The following is a 16,904-nucleotide window of genomic DNA, read 5'->3' on the forward strand; positions in this document are numbered from 1 at the left end:
TTAACCTCTGAGCCATCTCTCCAGCCCCCTTTGTGCTTCTTTAATCTCTATGGGTATGGCTTTCCATTGTTTGGGAAATTTTTTTTACTATGATGATCTTGTTGAAAATCAGGTCTACGTCATTTGACTTGGGATTTTTTTTTTCCTCTCCCTCATTTATGCCCGCAACTTGACATTTTGGTCTTTTCATGGTGCCCCGCACTTCCTGTATATTCCTGTGTTTTAAAAATCATATTCCCTGTTTATTTGGCTTATATCTTTTATTATCTTCTCTTGATCTAGTTGAATTACTGGGATTTTCAATTTCATCTTTGTTTCAGTTGAATCCTCTTCAGTGCTTCTATCTCCTGGCTGAATACTGTTCTCAAGTCCTAGAATGTCCTTGTCATTTCCATCACCCTGTGTTTGTATTTTCTTGGGTCTTTATTCTCCTTTATTTCACTAAGCAGGTTTGTATCTTCAAATTCTTTTAAGTTTACAATTGTTCTTTTCTTTCCTGTGTTCGTCAGGGTAGTTTTCGTTGACAACCATTTCTACAGGATGGATAGACTTTAGAAAGGAGATGCTGGGTTGATCTGTCACATTGTTTGCATATTGGCGATGGGGCCTGGCCATGCGCAATTCTCTTGTTAACGCTAACACTGACAGCAGGTTGGGGCAGAAGCAAAGAAGTGCAGGTGGGTTGGGCCCACAGGTTGGAAAAGGCTTAGGTAGGAATAAAATTAGGTGGGCAGAGGACTGGACTGGTGTACAGGATGTTTGTACCAGTCCAAGGCTTGAGTCTGGGGTAGAGCTGATGGGCGTGCCAGCTTGATCCTCTGGGTCACTTATAAAGTGGAACGGTTTACATGGCTTCAGGCAAGAGTGGCAACACCAGTGAGGAGGAATGGTAGGGATCCAGGGAGTAAAAAAGCCAGAGAATGCCGGGACCAGAACTGTCTGGTATACATTTGGTCTAATGAAGGCTTGACTCTGGATTACAAAATAAATTGTCAACACATATGGTCTTATCTGGAATTATGAATCACTTAATATGGATTTTCTACCTTTGACATGTTTGGTTAAAATTTCTATGCTCTTTGAACTAAAAATTGGTTTTATAAAAAGCTTTAAATTTTTTTATTTACTTATTTTTTAGGTCAGTCTCACTATGTAGCTATGGAACTTACTGTGTGGATGAGGCTGGCTTGAAATTCACAGAGAGCTGCATGCTTCTTCCTTCTCAGTGTTGGGATTAAGGATGCACTACCGTGCTTGGCATTTAGTGTGGCTTTACAACTGTTTTACCTGGGAGCAGCAGAGGATGGGGAATAATTTAGTCCTTAGGACATCACACTTTTATCCAACTTGACCTTGAATCTCTCCAAGTCCGTCTCAAAATCATGAGGACTACTAAGTTCCATACTGAAGAGAAAACAAGCTGAGTTTTATGCCAGTTGGCCATGGTCTCACAGCCAGAGTATAAAAGCCTGAATGACGTCACACTGTCCAAAGACCACACCCTTTACATGATTCCACTTTACATTTTGTATTATTATTGTGTGTGCTTGAAGTTGTGTGCCAGGTGCAGGTTGTGCATGCCTTGTGATGCTGGTTAGCTCCTACTGTGGGTTTCATGGATCAAACTCAAAAAAGTTGTCAGGCTTGTTATGACAAGTACTTTTACCTGCTGAGCCACTTTGCTGGCCTTACATTACCCCTTAAAAGTACAGATATCAAAATTCCAGTCAGATATGCCTGAACAACATACACTTACATGTATTACATGGCATATTTCTGTCTCTATGTATATATGTAAACTTATGAGATCACACGATTGTATAAAAAGATTTAGATTCTTAGTTGCAGTTAGAGGCTTCATCCTAAACATCATTATATGTCATTTGCTTTTACCTGTATCGTTGAAACATTATAGCTACCCAGATTTGAGTAGATGTTTTTAGCTTATTGATAGTAGTCACAGCTGGATACAAGAAGTAATAATGCTTGTCTCCTCATAACCATACATCCCATATGTTCAGCATAATTTGAGTAACCTGATCTTTTTTTTAAAAAAAAAAAGATTTATTTATTATTATGTATACAGTGCTCTGCCTGCACATACACCTGCAGGCCAGAAGAGGGCAGCAGATCACATTTTTAGATGGTTGTGAGCCACCATGCAGTTACTGGGAATTAACTCAGGACCTCCGAAAGAACAGTCAGTGCTCTTAACCTCTGAGCTATCTCTCCAGCCCACCTGATCTCCTTTTGAGCTCTTCACATATAGGCCTTCTCAGACCTTTACACTAATGCCTGTAGCTAGCTATAGTCCCCTCTTAACAGATGTAGAACTTTAGAGTTTTGTTGCACATCTCTATTCACATCATAGTATGTGCAAAACACGATTCCAAGAAAGACACTAGATTCTGCAATAGTGCTTATCAAATTTGCTTTGAACGCAAGGACTCTAAGCTTCTGGTGTAGCCAAGGGGAAGATGGGACACTTCTTGGCTTTGTGGTGGTGTTTTTCCTACTGTCTCTTTTAAAATGCAGTCTGTGGGGTAGCAAAGTAATTTAAATATTAGCCCCTGAAGCTGAGATTAGTTAGGTGGGAGATGAGATTATCTGGTCTTCGTTCTTCCACCAACTGCCTGGGCTAACAGGGAACTTCCTTATTTGTTGGCCTCTGTAATCAGGTGCACAGTCCTCCTGGAGAAGTGGACTGCACTTGGTTTTGCTGCAGCTAGACACTCCTATTAGTTTGAACTGATTGCTGGGAGTTGAGTTACATGGTATCATCTCTGAAATCTATGACCTTGCGATGTCTCCATCCTGATTTCCCTGTCCATAGGGCTGTACAGTAAGAATCCAATCTCTAAGTGTTTTGTCTTTGTTTTTGAAAGATCTAGAAGTAGAACGACCCAAGTCTCACCTACCAGTCTATGTGGAATATTTTTGCTGGCAGCCTGAAACTTTTTGAGTAAGAATTCACACAAAAACACACAGTACCATCTAGGAGCAAACCCTGTTCTTGGATGTGAAAATAAAGACAATTAACACCACTGTAGTTTCATTATACTATTTATTTATTAAGTTATTAATATGGACAGTATTATGCAACATTAGTCCACTTATCCAGCCCAGGAGAAAGACAATAAAGAACTCATTCCTACAGTAAGTGTAGCATAAGCGCTCACGAAAGTTCCCTTATTTGGACATCAGAGGGAACTGTTAGTTGGGTTTTTTACTTACATTTGATAAGTAAATCTTTCTTGAATTTAAAAGTGTGAGGCCACAGTCCGACTTAGGTAATACAGAGATCCGCATATCTGCTGCTGGGGAGGAAGGAGCTGGTCCCTCCTCAGCAGCCCTCTCACTGCCCTCCATTCCTGTAACTGACCCCGCCCTCCCATGTATACCAGCAGGGGTCAAACCTGGGTGTGAGAAGGCTGGCGGGCTGGTCACAGGGGAATCCGGATTGATTTATAAAGACAAAGTTCTACAAACTCACTCGGTGGCGTCAGTGGTAGTGCCGAGCACACTACAGTTTGCCAGGAGGATCCTGTCCCCGGAGCCCTGGCTTGCAGCCTGGGAGATAATTGTGGTTCTCAGGGGCAAAGTGGAGTGAGGAACTCTAACAGTGACTGCTATGAGGCCATCTGCACAGTGCACTGGACTGGCTACTATGGCTTTTAAGACCGGCTTTCTTTTCTTTAGTGTAGACAAGCCTACTTCATGTTTCCTCTTATGTCTGTCTAGAACCAGCACAACACTGAAAAAGAGTATGAAAGATGAAGCTCCTTGCTTTCAGCCTGAATGATGAAAAAAAAAAGGGGGGGGGGGAAGAAAGTTCATCCTCCAGCAAACAAGCCACACTCAAGCTCCCTTCACCGAAACAGACGCCAAGTAGGGGTTAAAGACAGGGACTGGACAATGCTGGTTAGCTGATGGAAGGTTCTAGATGCAGCTACACACAAATCACAATCGATCCCAAGTGGTTCAGTGTGCTAGGGTTTCCTTAACTCCTTCCTATCTTCCGACCACACTGAAAACCACTGGGCCTCTCTGAACCACTGTCAGTTAACCATGGACTCAGAAGCCTCAGGAAGTTTTGCCAGGTTGTTTGGCAAACTGACTATACAGTTCAGAAAAAGGAACGAGCATAGGGCAAGGGTGAGTACTGAGTCTACTCAGCTCTAGGCACAACGGGCCTGACATTAGTAAAGACTAATGAATGAGCAGCCATACAGCTTTTTTTTTTTTTGATCAGTGTGCTTCTCGGGCACCACAAAATAGGGTGCTATTTTTGACTTTCAGTTTCATCTTTGAATAAGCTGGACAGACCCTGCTGCATTCTTTGTTCCTAATTTACCAGTACACCATTATGTAGCTTACTGCATGTGGAGAGCAAGTCAGCAATGTAGTACCAAGTTTACGTCATCGAAGGACTACAACATGCACATTCTACTCAATGTAGCTCAAGCATCAGGGATACAGGATAACAGTTATGGGTGGAGACTTGTTGGACAGTCGTGTTCACATTAACTATGGGTTTAGAAATCTTAGTAGGCAGGTACCTATCGCAGTTCTTCAGTCGGCACTGGAACGTTACACGCATGCACAAGTGATGTGGTAGAGAATGGAGCTGAGGCAGCAGCGGGATGGAGAGCAGCGGGGGTCATCAGCGCTGGGATGACGCCTTGTGCCGGGGAGGGAGGGGCGGTTCTCAGCTCTCCACTGTAAGTCTCTGCTCTGTAAGCGAGGCCTGTTGGGCAACGCTTTTGTTCTCGTGACTTCGAAGTTTGGATACGACATCTAGAAAAGCCAAATCCTGCACTTCCTTGTACAGAGATTCTGCAAGAGAAAATGCAAGATGCTGCAGACCTTTCTGCTAGACTGCTCTCATCTCACCAAGTGACCTACGGAGACACACTCCTGACGGTTTGACTACACAGAGCTTTAGAACTAGGAAGAACTTGGGGAAGAGTCCCAGTGGTACCTAGCAAACCTTTTCTAGGAGTGCACTGTCATCTCTAAAGGTCTACACCAGGTTCTACACCTAAATCACCTGTTTAGGGTGACAAGCTGTAGTTAAACAGCTCATTATACAATCTCAACACAGTTAAAAAAAAAAAGCTAAATAGTATACTAAAAACCTAACCTGTTTAATTTTGTGACAGATATGTTTTTTTTTTTTACTTCATATACTTTTGATAAATCCTGTGAATCTCACCTCCATTTTAGATTTCCTAGCCTGCCCTTTCTGATTCATTTAGCCTCAACTGTGAGAAAGCATAGAGAACCCTCTATTGGGAAGAATGGGATAAACGTTAATCATTGCTCCTCAATTGGTGGGGCCTTTAATATTTTATTTTTATTTATTTATATGTGTGTCTTGAGCGCACTTGTACACACACAGACCATGTACTGTGCTTAGAGGACAATCTGTGGGGTGGGTTCTCTCCTTCAACCATGTGGATCCCAAGAACTAAACTCAAGCTTCCAGGCTTTGGTGGCAAGTGCCTGTACCACAGAGTCAATCATCCTGGTTCCTTGTGTATTAATTTTCAATATCAACAGAAATGGAAGAGAAGAAATCCATCTTATAGTCACATAGAACCTTTTTTTTCCTTTTTCTTTTTTTGAGTTAGGGTCTCTCTACGTAGCTCTGCTTGTGTGGGAACTCACTATATAGATCAGGTTGGCCTTGAACTCAAAGAAATCTAATATGAATATATTTACTGCCACTGACTGAACACTGAAAAATGGCTAGTAGGGTAGAACTATGTTTTATATACTTTATTACAATTAACATATCTCAATAGAAAGCTATGAACATGCTTGAAACAACTGAAAAAAATTTCAGGAAGAAAGTAGAAAATAAACTAGTAGCAAATGGAGTTTCAGAATTAAGATAACCATTTTTGAGGAAATGACTGCTAAACTCTAATTGAGAGAACATAAATTACTGTCCGAACAATAGATTAAAAAAATAATATAGAAGAAAAAGATAAAGAAATAAGGGCCTATAGGGATATGACTAAAGATTTCACATCTGTGCCATCAAAGACCATGGACAAGAAGAAAAAAAGGACAGACCTTTAAAAAAAGAGTCTCAAGAAATAGTGGTTAAAGACTCCTCTAATTTAGTAAGACATAAACCCACATGGATTCCAAAAGCTGAATAAACTTTAAACAGAAAACTCAAATCTGCTTCAACAGTTTACAATAAAATAAAATAAAATAAAATAAAATAAATGGAAAGCTAGGCATACTGTACAGCAGAAACAAACAGAACACTGGGTTTCCCGTTAGCACTATGGAAGGAGCAGATCGTCCATTTATCTGCATTATATACAGAAAATAACTATGATAAAAATATCATTTAACTATAGAAAAATTTTGTTTTTGTGAATGAAGGGGTTAAATAAAACAGTGAATTTGTTGCTAGCAGATAACTCAGAATGGCTGGGGGATAATTAATTACCTAAGTAAAAAGGGAATAAACGTAAGTGGCCTAAGTAAACCAATGAAGAGCACCGCAAGAGTGGATTATAAAATGACTCAAGGCAAGACTCCCTACAGCTCCTTCAAGGTTATCAACACTGTAGACTGAAACCAGGAGTAGAAAAGTATGAAAATGCTACTCAAAAGTAAGTAGTAGTAACTAAGTTAACATCCATAAACCAGACTTCAGAGAACGGAAGCCAGTAAAGACTGAGAGGGGCATCACGTGGTGACAGAAGAGTTACCCTACTAAGAGACTGTGGCAGCCAGGAAGTCCTATGTGCCCACCAACCCAGTTTTACAACATTCTAAGAAAAAACTGATAGATCGAGGAGGACAAACACCCAAAGGCATCATCCTCAGGAGGGGGGCTTCCTCCTTTCTCAGCAACTGGTAACACTCAGGCCATCAGCAGAACACACGAAACAACACCATGGCATCACCCCACAGAACGTAGCTGATACCTGCAAAACACTGCACTGAGCAACAGTACAACGAACACACATCCAAGTATCCACGGCACACGCACCAATGAGTTCCTGAATAAAGTCTTTAACTAATACTACAGCAAAGCTTGCTCCTTACTTAAGAATGTATCTTTGTGGGGCAGGGCAAGAAGATACAAGTGAGGGGATAACAATTGGGATGCAAACTGAAAAAATTATGGTAAAAATGATATTAAAAATAGAATGTATCTTGGCACTAGTGAGTATAATTTGATTTTTGCAGTGTTCACTTTTTTTTGCTGTACTCACTATATAGAAGAGCCCTTTGTGAACAGGTTCAGTTTTAAAGTGGAGCTGGCTCAGCCGTCAGGAGCACATCTTGCTCTTGCAAGAGTGAGCTTGGCTCCCGGCACCCAAACCTGGCAGCTGACAACTGCCTTGTCATTACAGCGTCAGCGTATCGGATACCCTATTCGGCCCTGAGGGCAGGTTCCTGTACCCTCTTAAAAACTAACTTCTACTGCTTTTTAAAGACGTCACCGTTAATTATGACCACACTTTGAATATTTGATGGAAGCCATACACACTGACGTCAAGTCACAGAGGGGATACTCACCCGATCCCATGAGAGCACAGATGAGAACCATGGAATTATACTTGATTTCCGGGGCACTTCTCTCATCTGCTAGCAGTCGGTGTAAAATCTGTACGAGCTGGGCACTTTCGAGATCTTTCTCAGCAGGACCTTCAATAAAGCAAAGCATGTCACAGCCATTGTGGACGGTAAACGCTGTTTCCCCGGCTACACACAATTCATACGGAAGGTCCCTAAAAGGATTGGTGTGAATCTCTTAGAAAAGACTAGGGTGGGGGGCTGGAGAGGTGGCTCAGAGGTTAAGAACACTGCCTGTTCTTCCAGAGGTCCTGAGTTCAATTCCCAGCAACCACATGGTGGCTCATAACCATCTATAATAAAATCTGGTGCACTCTTCTGGCTTGCAGGTGTACATTCAGGCAAAACATTGTATATACATAATAAATAAATAAATCTTAAAAAAAAAAAAAAGACTAGGGTGTAGGGAAGAAAACAGCTAAAATTCTGGGTAAGCTCCTTCAAAAACAAAAATCCAAAGACTTTTAACTGTTGTTTTCTTTTTGTTTTTTCGAGACTGGGTTTTGTAGCCTGGAACCTGATCTGTAGATCATAGAGATCCGCCTGCTTCCTGAGTGCTGGGATTAAAGACTTGTGTCTTAGTTATTATTTGATATTCCATATTTTCTGTTGTAACTTTGATGTCGCCAGAAAAAAAACATCAGAAAAGACAAGACAAAGAAAAGAAGGGCAATATCATATATATAAAGAAAGAAAGAAAGAAAAAAAAAGACTGGGATACATACAAGAAATCAAAACTAAGAAGCCAAGGGGAGGAGAAGCTGATAGGCAATTTTTATTAAATGAAGGGGCAGCTTGATCAGAGAAGAACTTCTACACGATAGATCCCACCAAGATGCCCAAAATCAAGGAATATTAAAGGCTGTAAAGGTAAAGAATACCAAAAGATCGGATCTTTCATTAGCATCCTTAAAAAAACAGGAGAGCATGGAACAATACAGTCCAAGCCCTGAAAATAAACAACCAACACCAAAATTGTTATATCTAACAAAAATCATTTATGAGAAAGCTCATGAGAAATGACAGTTCAAGACAAACTCAAATTAAGGCAATTCATGATAACAAAGCCAGCACTACAGAAGATTCTTAAAGGAGTATGTGAGGAGGGAGAGGAGGAGGAGGAGGAGGAGGAGGAGGGAAAAAAAGCAGCAGCAGCCGCAGGGGCTGCCTTATCTTCCGTGAACACACAGCAAAGTTTGCATCCCAGGAGAGGAACAGATGAACAGAGAGCCAAGGGGGAAGCGATCACATCCAATGTAACAAATGCTCCAGGCAACAGAAGGATGGTAGTAATTCAACCAAGCAGACCACCACCTAACACTATCACAAGAGACAGCAAACCCTTCTGAATACCTTTAAATGCAAATGACCTCAACCCACCAATTAAAAGACACAGACTAAATGAATTTAAAAAGATGTTCTGTCCTTGTCTCCAAGGACAAAGGTACAAAGGAACAAAGGATTAAGACTAGGATTAGTCGTTTGGAAGGTAAGATATCTGGGTGACAGGGAGCCCTGGGGTGGACAGTCTCCTCATGGCATGTCTTAACATAGAGGGGAAGCCATTTACTTCCTGTTTCTTCTCCCCTGAGGCCAGAGTGTGCAGGCTTGCTTGCCCCAGGCATGTGCAGTTGGGCACAGGCTGCGTACCAGTCAGCCTGCTGAGTGAACATCAGGGAGGCTCCAGAGGAGAAACTTACCCTCTCTGACAAAGCCACTCACTCATCAGAAGTGAACACCACCCCAGGGCCTTAGAGCAAGGTGGATCCATTTCTGGTCCCTCCCTCCCAGGAGGACTCAGCTTTTGCTTTCACTTTGAATAAAATCTCCCTTTGCAGCAGCACTCGGGAGGCAGAGGCAGGCGGATCACTGTGAATTCAAGGCCAGCCTGGTCTACAAAGTGAGTCCAGGACAGGCAAGGCTACACAGAGAAACCCTGTCTTGAAAAACCAAAAGGGGTAAAATCTTGCTTTGCAAACTTTCTTTTCCTTCTGATCTTTTAATTGGCAGAGAAAGGAAACCTGTCCCTGGACTCTAGTAAGTAACTGCAGGTCTGGATCTGTCACGAGGGAGTGTGGGAGGAAGACAGACACAGCCTAGGAACCAAATCTTGGGGATTTAAATTTGCACGCACGCACGCACGCACGCACGCACGCACACACGCACGCACACACGCACGCACGCACGGGTCCTGACAGTCATAGCAGGGTCTTCCTACGCTGCACTCTCAGATTAAGATAGATCTTCCAAACAAACCAGCAAAGAAGCTTCAAAGCTAAATTTTGTAACCACAGACCAACTGGATATTCCATCCAGCTAAGGAATCTGCACACATTTTCTTAGTGGCATATGGAATCTTCTCTAAAACTGATCATGTTATAGACCACAAAACAACCCATAACAGATGCCCCAAAGGCAACAACAACAAAACAAAAAACAGCTGAAATCATTCCTTCTACCTTAGCAGACCACAGTAAGCAAAATCAACAGCAAGAGGAACCTCAGAAATCATACAAAATACTATGCTAAAAATTACACTATTAAATGGACAGTAGTGATTGAAGAAAGAAGAAATGAAATTCCTAAAATCTTATGAAAATAACAGTATTAGCTTTATCATAACGTCTGAGATACAGTGAAGGTATATTAAAAGAAAAGGCTATAGATGCACACACACACGACCTACCACAATGAAACTGTCCAACCCCGTAACAAGGAACGAAAAGCCACCGCTGGCTCACTGTTGAAGTCTACCAGGCTTCTAAGGAAGCTCTAATGCGGTACTTCGCAAACTAGTATACCCAAACTAGATAAAAATGTAAGAAAAACACAGGCCAATTTCTCCAATGAGCAGACAACCAAAATTTCCCAACAAAGTGTTTGCAAACCAAATCCTAGAGTATATTACAATTATCATGAGCCACAAATAATTTGGTTTCATTCCAGAGTGGCAAGGCTTGTGAAAAACCAATGAATCTGTGATAGAAAAAGACTTAAGGACACGCTAGACAGAAGGGATCTGAGACCATCCAGCGGCCTTTCATGATAGAGGAACCAAAGAAACTAGGAACAGACAGAACATATTGCAGGCTGGACACTACACTCATAGCTCAGGTGACATACTAATCCAGAACACAGTAAGGCTGCTCACTCTCCACTCTTGTTTAGTACAGTGCTCAAAGTCTTAGCTGGTGCGCTAAGAGAAAGATATAAAAAGGGATACAAATAGGAAAGAAAGAAGCTTGCAAAGAACATGATTCTGTACTTTAAAAGACCTTGCTTTACAGCAAGATGTGCTGTAAAATAGTTTTGGGTTTTAGTCAAAGGTTATGTGGCTCAGATACGCCATCCCTGGCTGACGGTACCAGGCTCTGGTTCCTGAGGCAAAAGGTGCCATCTATAAGCTATTTACGTCTTGGCTTCTCATGGCTAATTCTGCCCACGTGGATGCCATACACTACACAGCCACCAACATGCACAGGCAGAAACTAACAGTTTCGTTTAACTCTGCTTTGTGGGAAGTTTTGAACACAAACATATGAAAGACACAGGCCAGAGCTTAGATAAAGGCAATACTACTATAAAGCGATAGAAAACCATTCATAGAGGTTATTAACTGGCAGATGGGGAGCAAACTCTGGGCATTGTGCATGCTAGACAAATACTCTGCCAACCCCAGCTCCAGGTAGCTATAAAGCCCTGCTGAAAATGTTTCATGTATCTTCCAAATAAAACAGTACCTAAGTTAAGCCTTAAAGCGCTGGTCTAAAAGTGTTACACAAAGCACTGCTACAGGAGACATCTGTGACAGCAACTTACATATGACTTTCCATATCCTAAGATGCACACATTAGCAAAACACTTCCACAGCCAAGATTCAATTTGATTTCAATTCCACTCCTGTGCTTCCTTTCATCCCAAATAAAAATAGGGAAAAATAAGTTTGTCAGCGAGGTACTTACCCAATTCCAAAGCTGCTATTAGTGCCAAAGCAACAAGAGCTTCATTCTGCATTATTACATGCTCACTAGTTGCCATGGTAACTAGATGCTTGATGCCACCACTCTGTACAATGGTTTTAATTACATCCTACAATAAATAAATATCATAGAATTATAAACTTTAATTTTACACATAAAGAGATGACATTATAATCAGTCAACTCATTGTTGAGTTGTTTTCTGACAGTGTCCTTTATGAATCATTGCATTTAAACATACATTAAGGAAAAGCTTTTAGCTTTAAATAAATTCATCAAAAGATGACAACTTAAATTGCCTAAGTGAAAAAGACCATTGCATTTCCTATCAAGGAACAGAGAGGCCTAGAAGCTACTGAAACTAAAGTAATAAAAATATCGGTTCCCCAATGTTATGTTTATCAGGGTCAACAGAAAATAAAATTTGGTATATAAAAAGCTCAGTTTTAAGAATGTTTATAACACAGCCAGGCAGTTCTCTCAGTACTCTCTCTATATATAGGGCTTTTTTTTTTTTTAAAAAAAATGTGTATACATAGTATTTTTTATGCATTTATTTTATTACACATGTATAAAACAAACTACATAAAGCAGGGAGAATCATGTGACAATCATGAGAATAATGAGTTCTATGCATGTTACATTCATAGTGACTTGGCCATCTGCATTTGTCCCCGTTTGAAGTAAGTGTCTTTCCTGTCTTGTTGGGTCTAAATTTCCAAATGAAATTTAATATCTATCCATGTCAACTCTAATAGCTTCACTTCTTTATCTTGATCTAAAATGATCTTATCCCCTAACCAACTAAACGTGGTTGTAAAACTATATTATCTTGTCTTCAATGCCTGGGTTTCTTTTTTTTTTTTTAAATTAAAAAAATTTCTTAAAAATTATCTTTCACTTCTTTGTTTGGGAAAATTACATGTCAAAGGGCTGAGAGCATACAACTGTTTGTCCAATACCAGTCAGTCAGTCCTGAAAACATACATATACATACCATTAGTGACCAATGAGACGGGGTATATGAGAGGGTTTGGAGGGAAGAAAATGGAGATTGCAATTACAAAACATCAAAGCAAAACAATATCGAGCGTGCGTGTGTGAATGCACACTTGGACCCCCCACTCCTGAAACAACATCAACAAAAAAGCCCAGCTAGAACCCCGACACACTTCTCAGTTGCCCTTTCTCACAGTGACTCTGAGGCAGAGGCTCTGGGGAGCTTTGCAGTAGGTAAGTCTTAGGGGAACACTGACTTTGACAAAGCAAACTCCTGAGCCTGTCTTCCATCAACTGACTTCATCTGTGACATGATTTACCTTTCACATGTTTTTATAGTAACAACAAAGTTATTATATAAAAAGACATATGTGGTATGTGACAAAAAGACAGTAAACAGTCACAGTTCTTGCAACTTTCACATTGTGATTTTATAGAAAATCTAAATTTCAGAATAATTTGTTGCTTTCTGTTAGCTTCAATGCTGTACAACTCTAACTGTAATTATGACTATTTTTTATAATTTTTTAAACTATTTAAAATGTTTTCCTTTATGTTTCTACCTTACATAAATTTTTAATCAACTATTTATAGAAAATATGATTGCTTTGAGCCCAGTGGTCATACTCCAAATTAGTGGCACCTAAGAACTGCATTTTTATGGGCAGCTGGGCTCTGGTGGCTATTAAGTCTTTCCCCCTTAGCCTCTTTTAAAATTGAACTTACTGTTTATTGTGTTTGTGCTCACAGAGGTCAAAGAACAAGTCTTGGGAATTCTTCCTGCTACCTTGTAGGATCCAGAGATCAAACTCAGGGGATCAGGCCTGCCCATAGCTCCACTACCCACCCCGCCACCTCACCTGTCCCAGAGAAAGGAAGTTTTAAAACCATTTTCTATTGTCTACCTGGTAACAAGGTAACAGTTTACTGAAATCATGGATATACTTCTTAAAACCGTTAAAAGAGTTTTATGGAACTTCCATAGGAGCTTACTGAGTAAAGACCAGAAAACATTAAGAGCTGCATGTTGTCCCCTACAGGTCTATGGACTGTCATTTTCCTCCCTCTTTTTAAATGAACAGTTCACTGTGGCAGAACTGCAGGAATGAATGAATGAATGAATGAAGTTTGTAATGAGGAACAGTTTCTAAGTCCAAGTTTCTAAGTCCAAGCTTCTAAGTGCAAACATGTCACCTGAATATTCCCTTTTTAAAATGTCTACCATCTCTCCAATGCCTCTAACTCATGTTTATTAAACAGACAGCTTCTCCATATGGCTGATCTTCCTGATAGAATATGATAACAGCGTATAGACACAGCTTGTTTTTATCCTGCAGAGAATTCTAGGAGCAAGAGACAGTCTGTAGCTTATAAATGAAGAGTGTCATCTGCCCAAGTCAGATGGCTAAGGTAGGGCCAAGGCTCAGAGAGAGAAAGTCTACCTTCCAGATCCTTCTCTAAACCAACTATGGACAAAGCACATGCACATTACTGTGACCACTGTGGCACGCAGTCAGTTGCTTTACACAATCCAAAGAGGCTTCACAAATGTGTCTACGGTTATATTTTACCTTCAAGAGTTCTTTTAAGAAATAAAGGCTACCAGCACCATCTCAGAAACCAAGGCCCAGGGGGTTGTATAGCTTCAATAATAATCTTCAAAAAATAAAGCCAGCTCTTCAGTTAGCTTTTCTCACACCATTCCAACCCCAGTAAATAAACTAAATAAGGAGTATTATCTAAGCCTGAGAACTTGGCAGTCTCTAGAAATTTTAGACATATCAAGTTCAAAATAATGCTTTATCTTACAGTTTTGTTTCTCAATGAGGCTTTTGTCTTGTTTTAAATAGCGAACCAAGTTTCAGATCACGGAAAACAAAGTAACAACCCACACCTCTCGTTCACAGTCGTTTCCCCCTTAATTACTCAAGCAGGCACAGCTTAAGGCTTTGACACTGTAATAATGTGCACAACTAGATGTTCTGTGTTGGGCTTGGGTTTCAGATGACCCATTTATCAGACTGTGCAGCCAAATGAATCAGGTACCATTTCTCACTTTCAGTATCAATGCCTACTCAGAAACTTGAATAAATAAATGTTGGAGGAGTGAGCCAATGACTAACACATTTGTCTGAGCAGGCTTTTAAAAGACCTAATAGCCAGGGAACATTACACTTTTCAAGGGTGGAGTAATACGGTAGGTGGGTGACTTAGGAACGGCAGCCTATACTTCTGTGTCTGCTCCCTGCAGTTACAAAGCATGACGTCACCTACGGCATGAGCACAGGCAGCTGCTGCACATGGCTGTGATGACTAAACACGTGAAACTGTGTGTGTCAGCGAAGACTTTTGGAGGGCTAAACTTTAACACAGAATTCAAGATGGCTCTGGAAGGAATATAATATTTCAAATGTTATGACTAGACAGGTCAGTGCAAACACACATGTCCTCTGCTCTGTGCTGGGCTGGTCAGGGCCTGCCGGTCATGGAAATGTCTGTTAGGTATAACATCAGTGCACATTGCCACAGGAACAGCTCAATATGCCAAAAGTACCAAACTTCAAGTCCAACAAGACAAGACAAATGTGAAAATATCGGAAAAAAAATTTTTTTTGAAAAATAATTTTAAGAGCTTGAATATTAATGCTAAGCCTGAGAATCTCGGAAATCCTCGTTGAAGTTTGTGGCTCTTCTAAGGCGCAGACCTCTTGATGGCTCCTGGGCCCCATTTATTATTCAATTACTGAATACCCCAACTTCAAGAGCTTTACTCAATCCTTGAATGCCTCCTCACGCTCAAGCACATGGCTAGTGGAAGATTCCCCAAAAGGCTGAGTTCTGAGCCAAGCAGGGGTAGCATGGAGCTGCTGGGCGAGCCGACTCTTGGCAAAGCTGCTCATAGACACCATACTAGGTTTTGTCTAGGGTTTTAAATAGCAATTAAAGAAATGGAATGAGATGCTGCTTCGTGTAATACCCACCATATGGCTGCACAGGCAGCAAGCAGCTTAAATACCATTTACAGAGATCATCACAAGGTGAGACAGAAGGATAGGATGAAGAATTTACACACCGCTGTCTCTTACTCACCCAGATCTTTGAAGACCACAATTTAAAAGAATTATACCATCACCCACTAACAAAAGAAACAAGGTGCCCCCGCTCCCACGCACGAATTCACTACCAAGGCCTATGGTGAACAGACAGGAAGCCGATCCTTAGGATACGCACACCACCATTTATAGAGCAAGAAAGGGCGTGAGGGTGGGGAAGAGAGTGCTAAGCCCGACTCGATGGTTTGGAATCCACAGTTGCTCTGCTGGCCTGGCTGAGCTCTCGAAAGGCTTTGGGAGCAAGAGCGAAGCTACTCTTTGGTCCCGACAGCATCTACCGACAACCAGGTTGATGCTGTAGGGACCAGGTGCCAAATACAAGTTTTGGGCAATGACTACGGGGTGGAAATCCACTGATCTCTAAAGCAGTGTGTGACTTTGCACTAACCCAGTAATCCATGAGTAAGGCATTTGCTGAATTGTTGGCTCCCTACAAATTCTATCTACAGGGAGACTCCATCCAACATGAACAGGCAGCGGTGAGCCACACCAGACAACCTCAGAGAGTTAGACACACATACTCGACCCCCAGGCCCCAGCAACAAGGGAACAATTGTAAGAAAGGAAGTTCTATTAGAATGTGTGCAGCCTATGGACACAGGCTGTGATTTTTCTCACACAGCTAAACAAGCAAGCAAATCATAAAATCCATATGGAAGCAACAAAGACCGGATAGAGCAATCTTTTACTAAATAAACTCTCACCTTCACAATACATGCTTCAAAGCTACAGTAACTCAAATGTCATGGTAACAGCATAAAATAGATGCAGACACACAGAACAGGACATAATACCCAGAAACACACCTCTGCCTTTACAGACAATTAAGTATTGACAAAGGCATCAAAAACGCTGGAGCAATGGCAGTCTTTGGCAAATGGCAACAAGAAAACTACTTACAGGCAAAAGGCTCTAATTTCCTTCTATATAAAAATTTTAAAAGGGAGGAGGGCAAAGACGTACATATAACATGCAAACAATGAAAACACTAGGCACACAGATAGTTTTTGTCTTTATCAGACTCCAAGGGAGACAGGTGGAGGTGGCACTCGCCTTTAATCCCAGCACTTAGGAGGCAGCGGTAGGCGCCTGGTGGTGGTAGTGAGGGTAAACAACTGGACTTTACAGTTACTGTATATGTTTAATGAAGAACTACAAGCGAGGATACCGAAAGCTTTAGATACAAAGTAATGATAAAAACAAAA

The 16,904-nt window shown here is 41.1% G+C and overlaps 1 protein-coding gene across 4 annotated transcripts in view; it reads right to left on the bottom strand.

Annotated features, from left to right (window-relative positions):
• Positions 1-3,047: 3,047 nt before the first annotated feature.
• RAP1GDS1 (Rap1 GTPase-GDP dissociation stimulator 1) overlaps positions 3,048-16,904 on the bottom strand; it is a 141,889-nt gene continuing 128,032 nt past the window's right edge. For all 4 annotated transcript variants that reach the window (XM_084757395.1, XM_084757393.1, XM_084757392.1 and 1 more), the window contains 3 exons: positions 11,571-11,697; positions 7,552-7,680; positions 3,048-4,836 (listed from right to left, as the gene is read on the bottom strand). In XM_084757395.1, coding sequence (XP_084613521.1) covers positions 4,709-4,836; positions 7,552-7,680; positions 11,571-11,697 — 384 coding nt within the window. In that variant the 3' untranslated portion in view covers positions 3,048-4,708. The remainder of the gene's footprint in view (positions 4,837-7,551; positions 7,681-11,570; positions 11,698-16,904) is intronic.

This window comes from Acomys minous, assembly GCF_964271855.1.
Source record: "Acomys minous genome assembly, chromosome: 14".
Classification (NCBI taxonomy): domain Eukaryota; kingdom Metazoa; phylum Chordata; class Mammalia; order Rodentia; family Muridae; genus Acomys; species Acomys minous.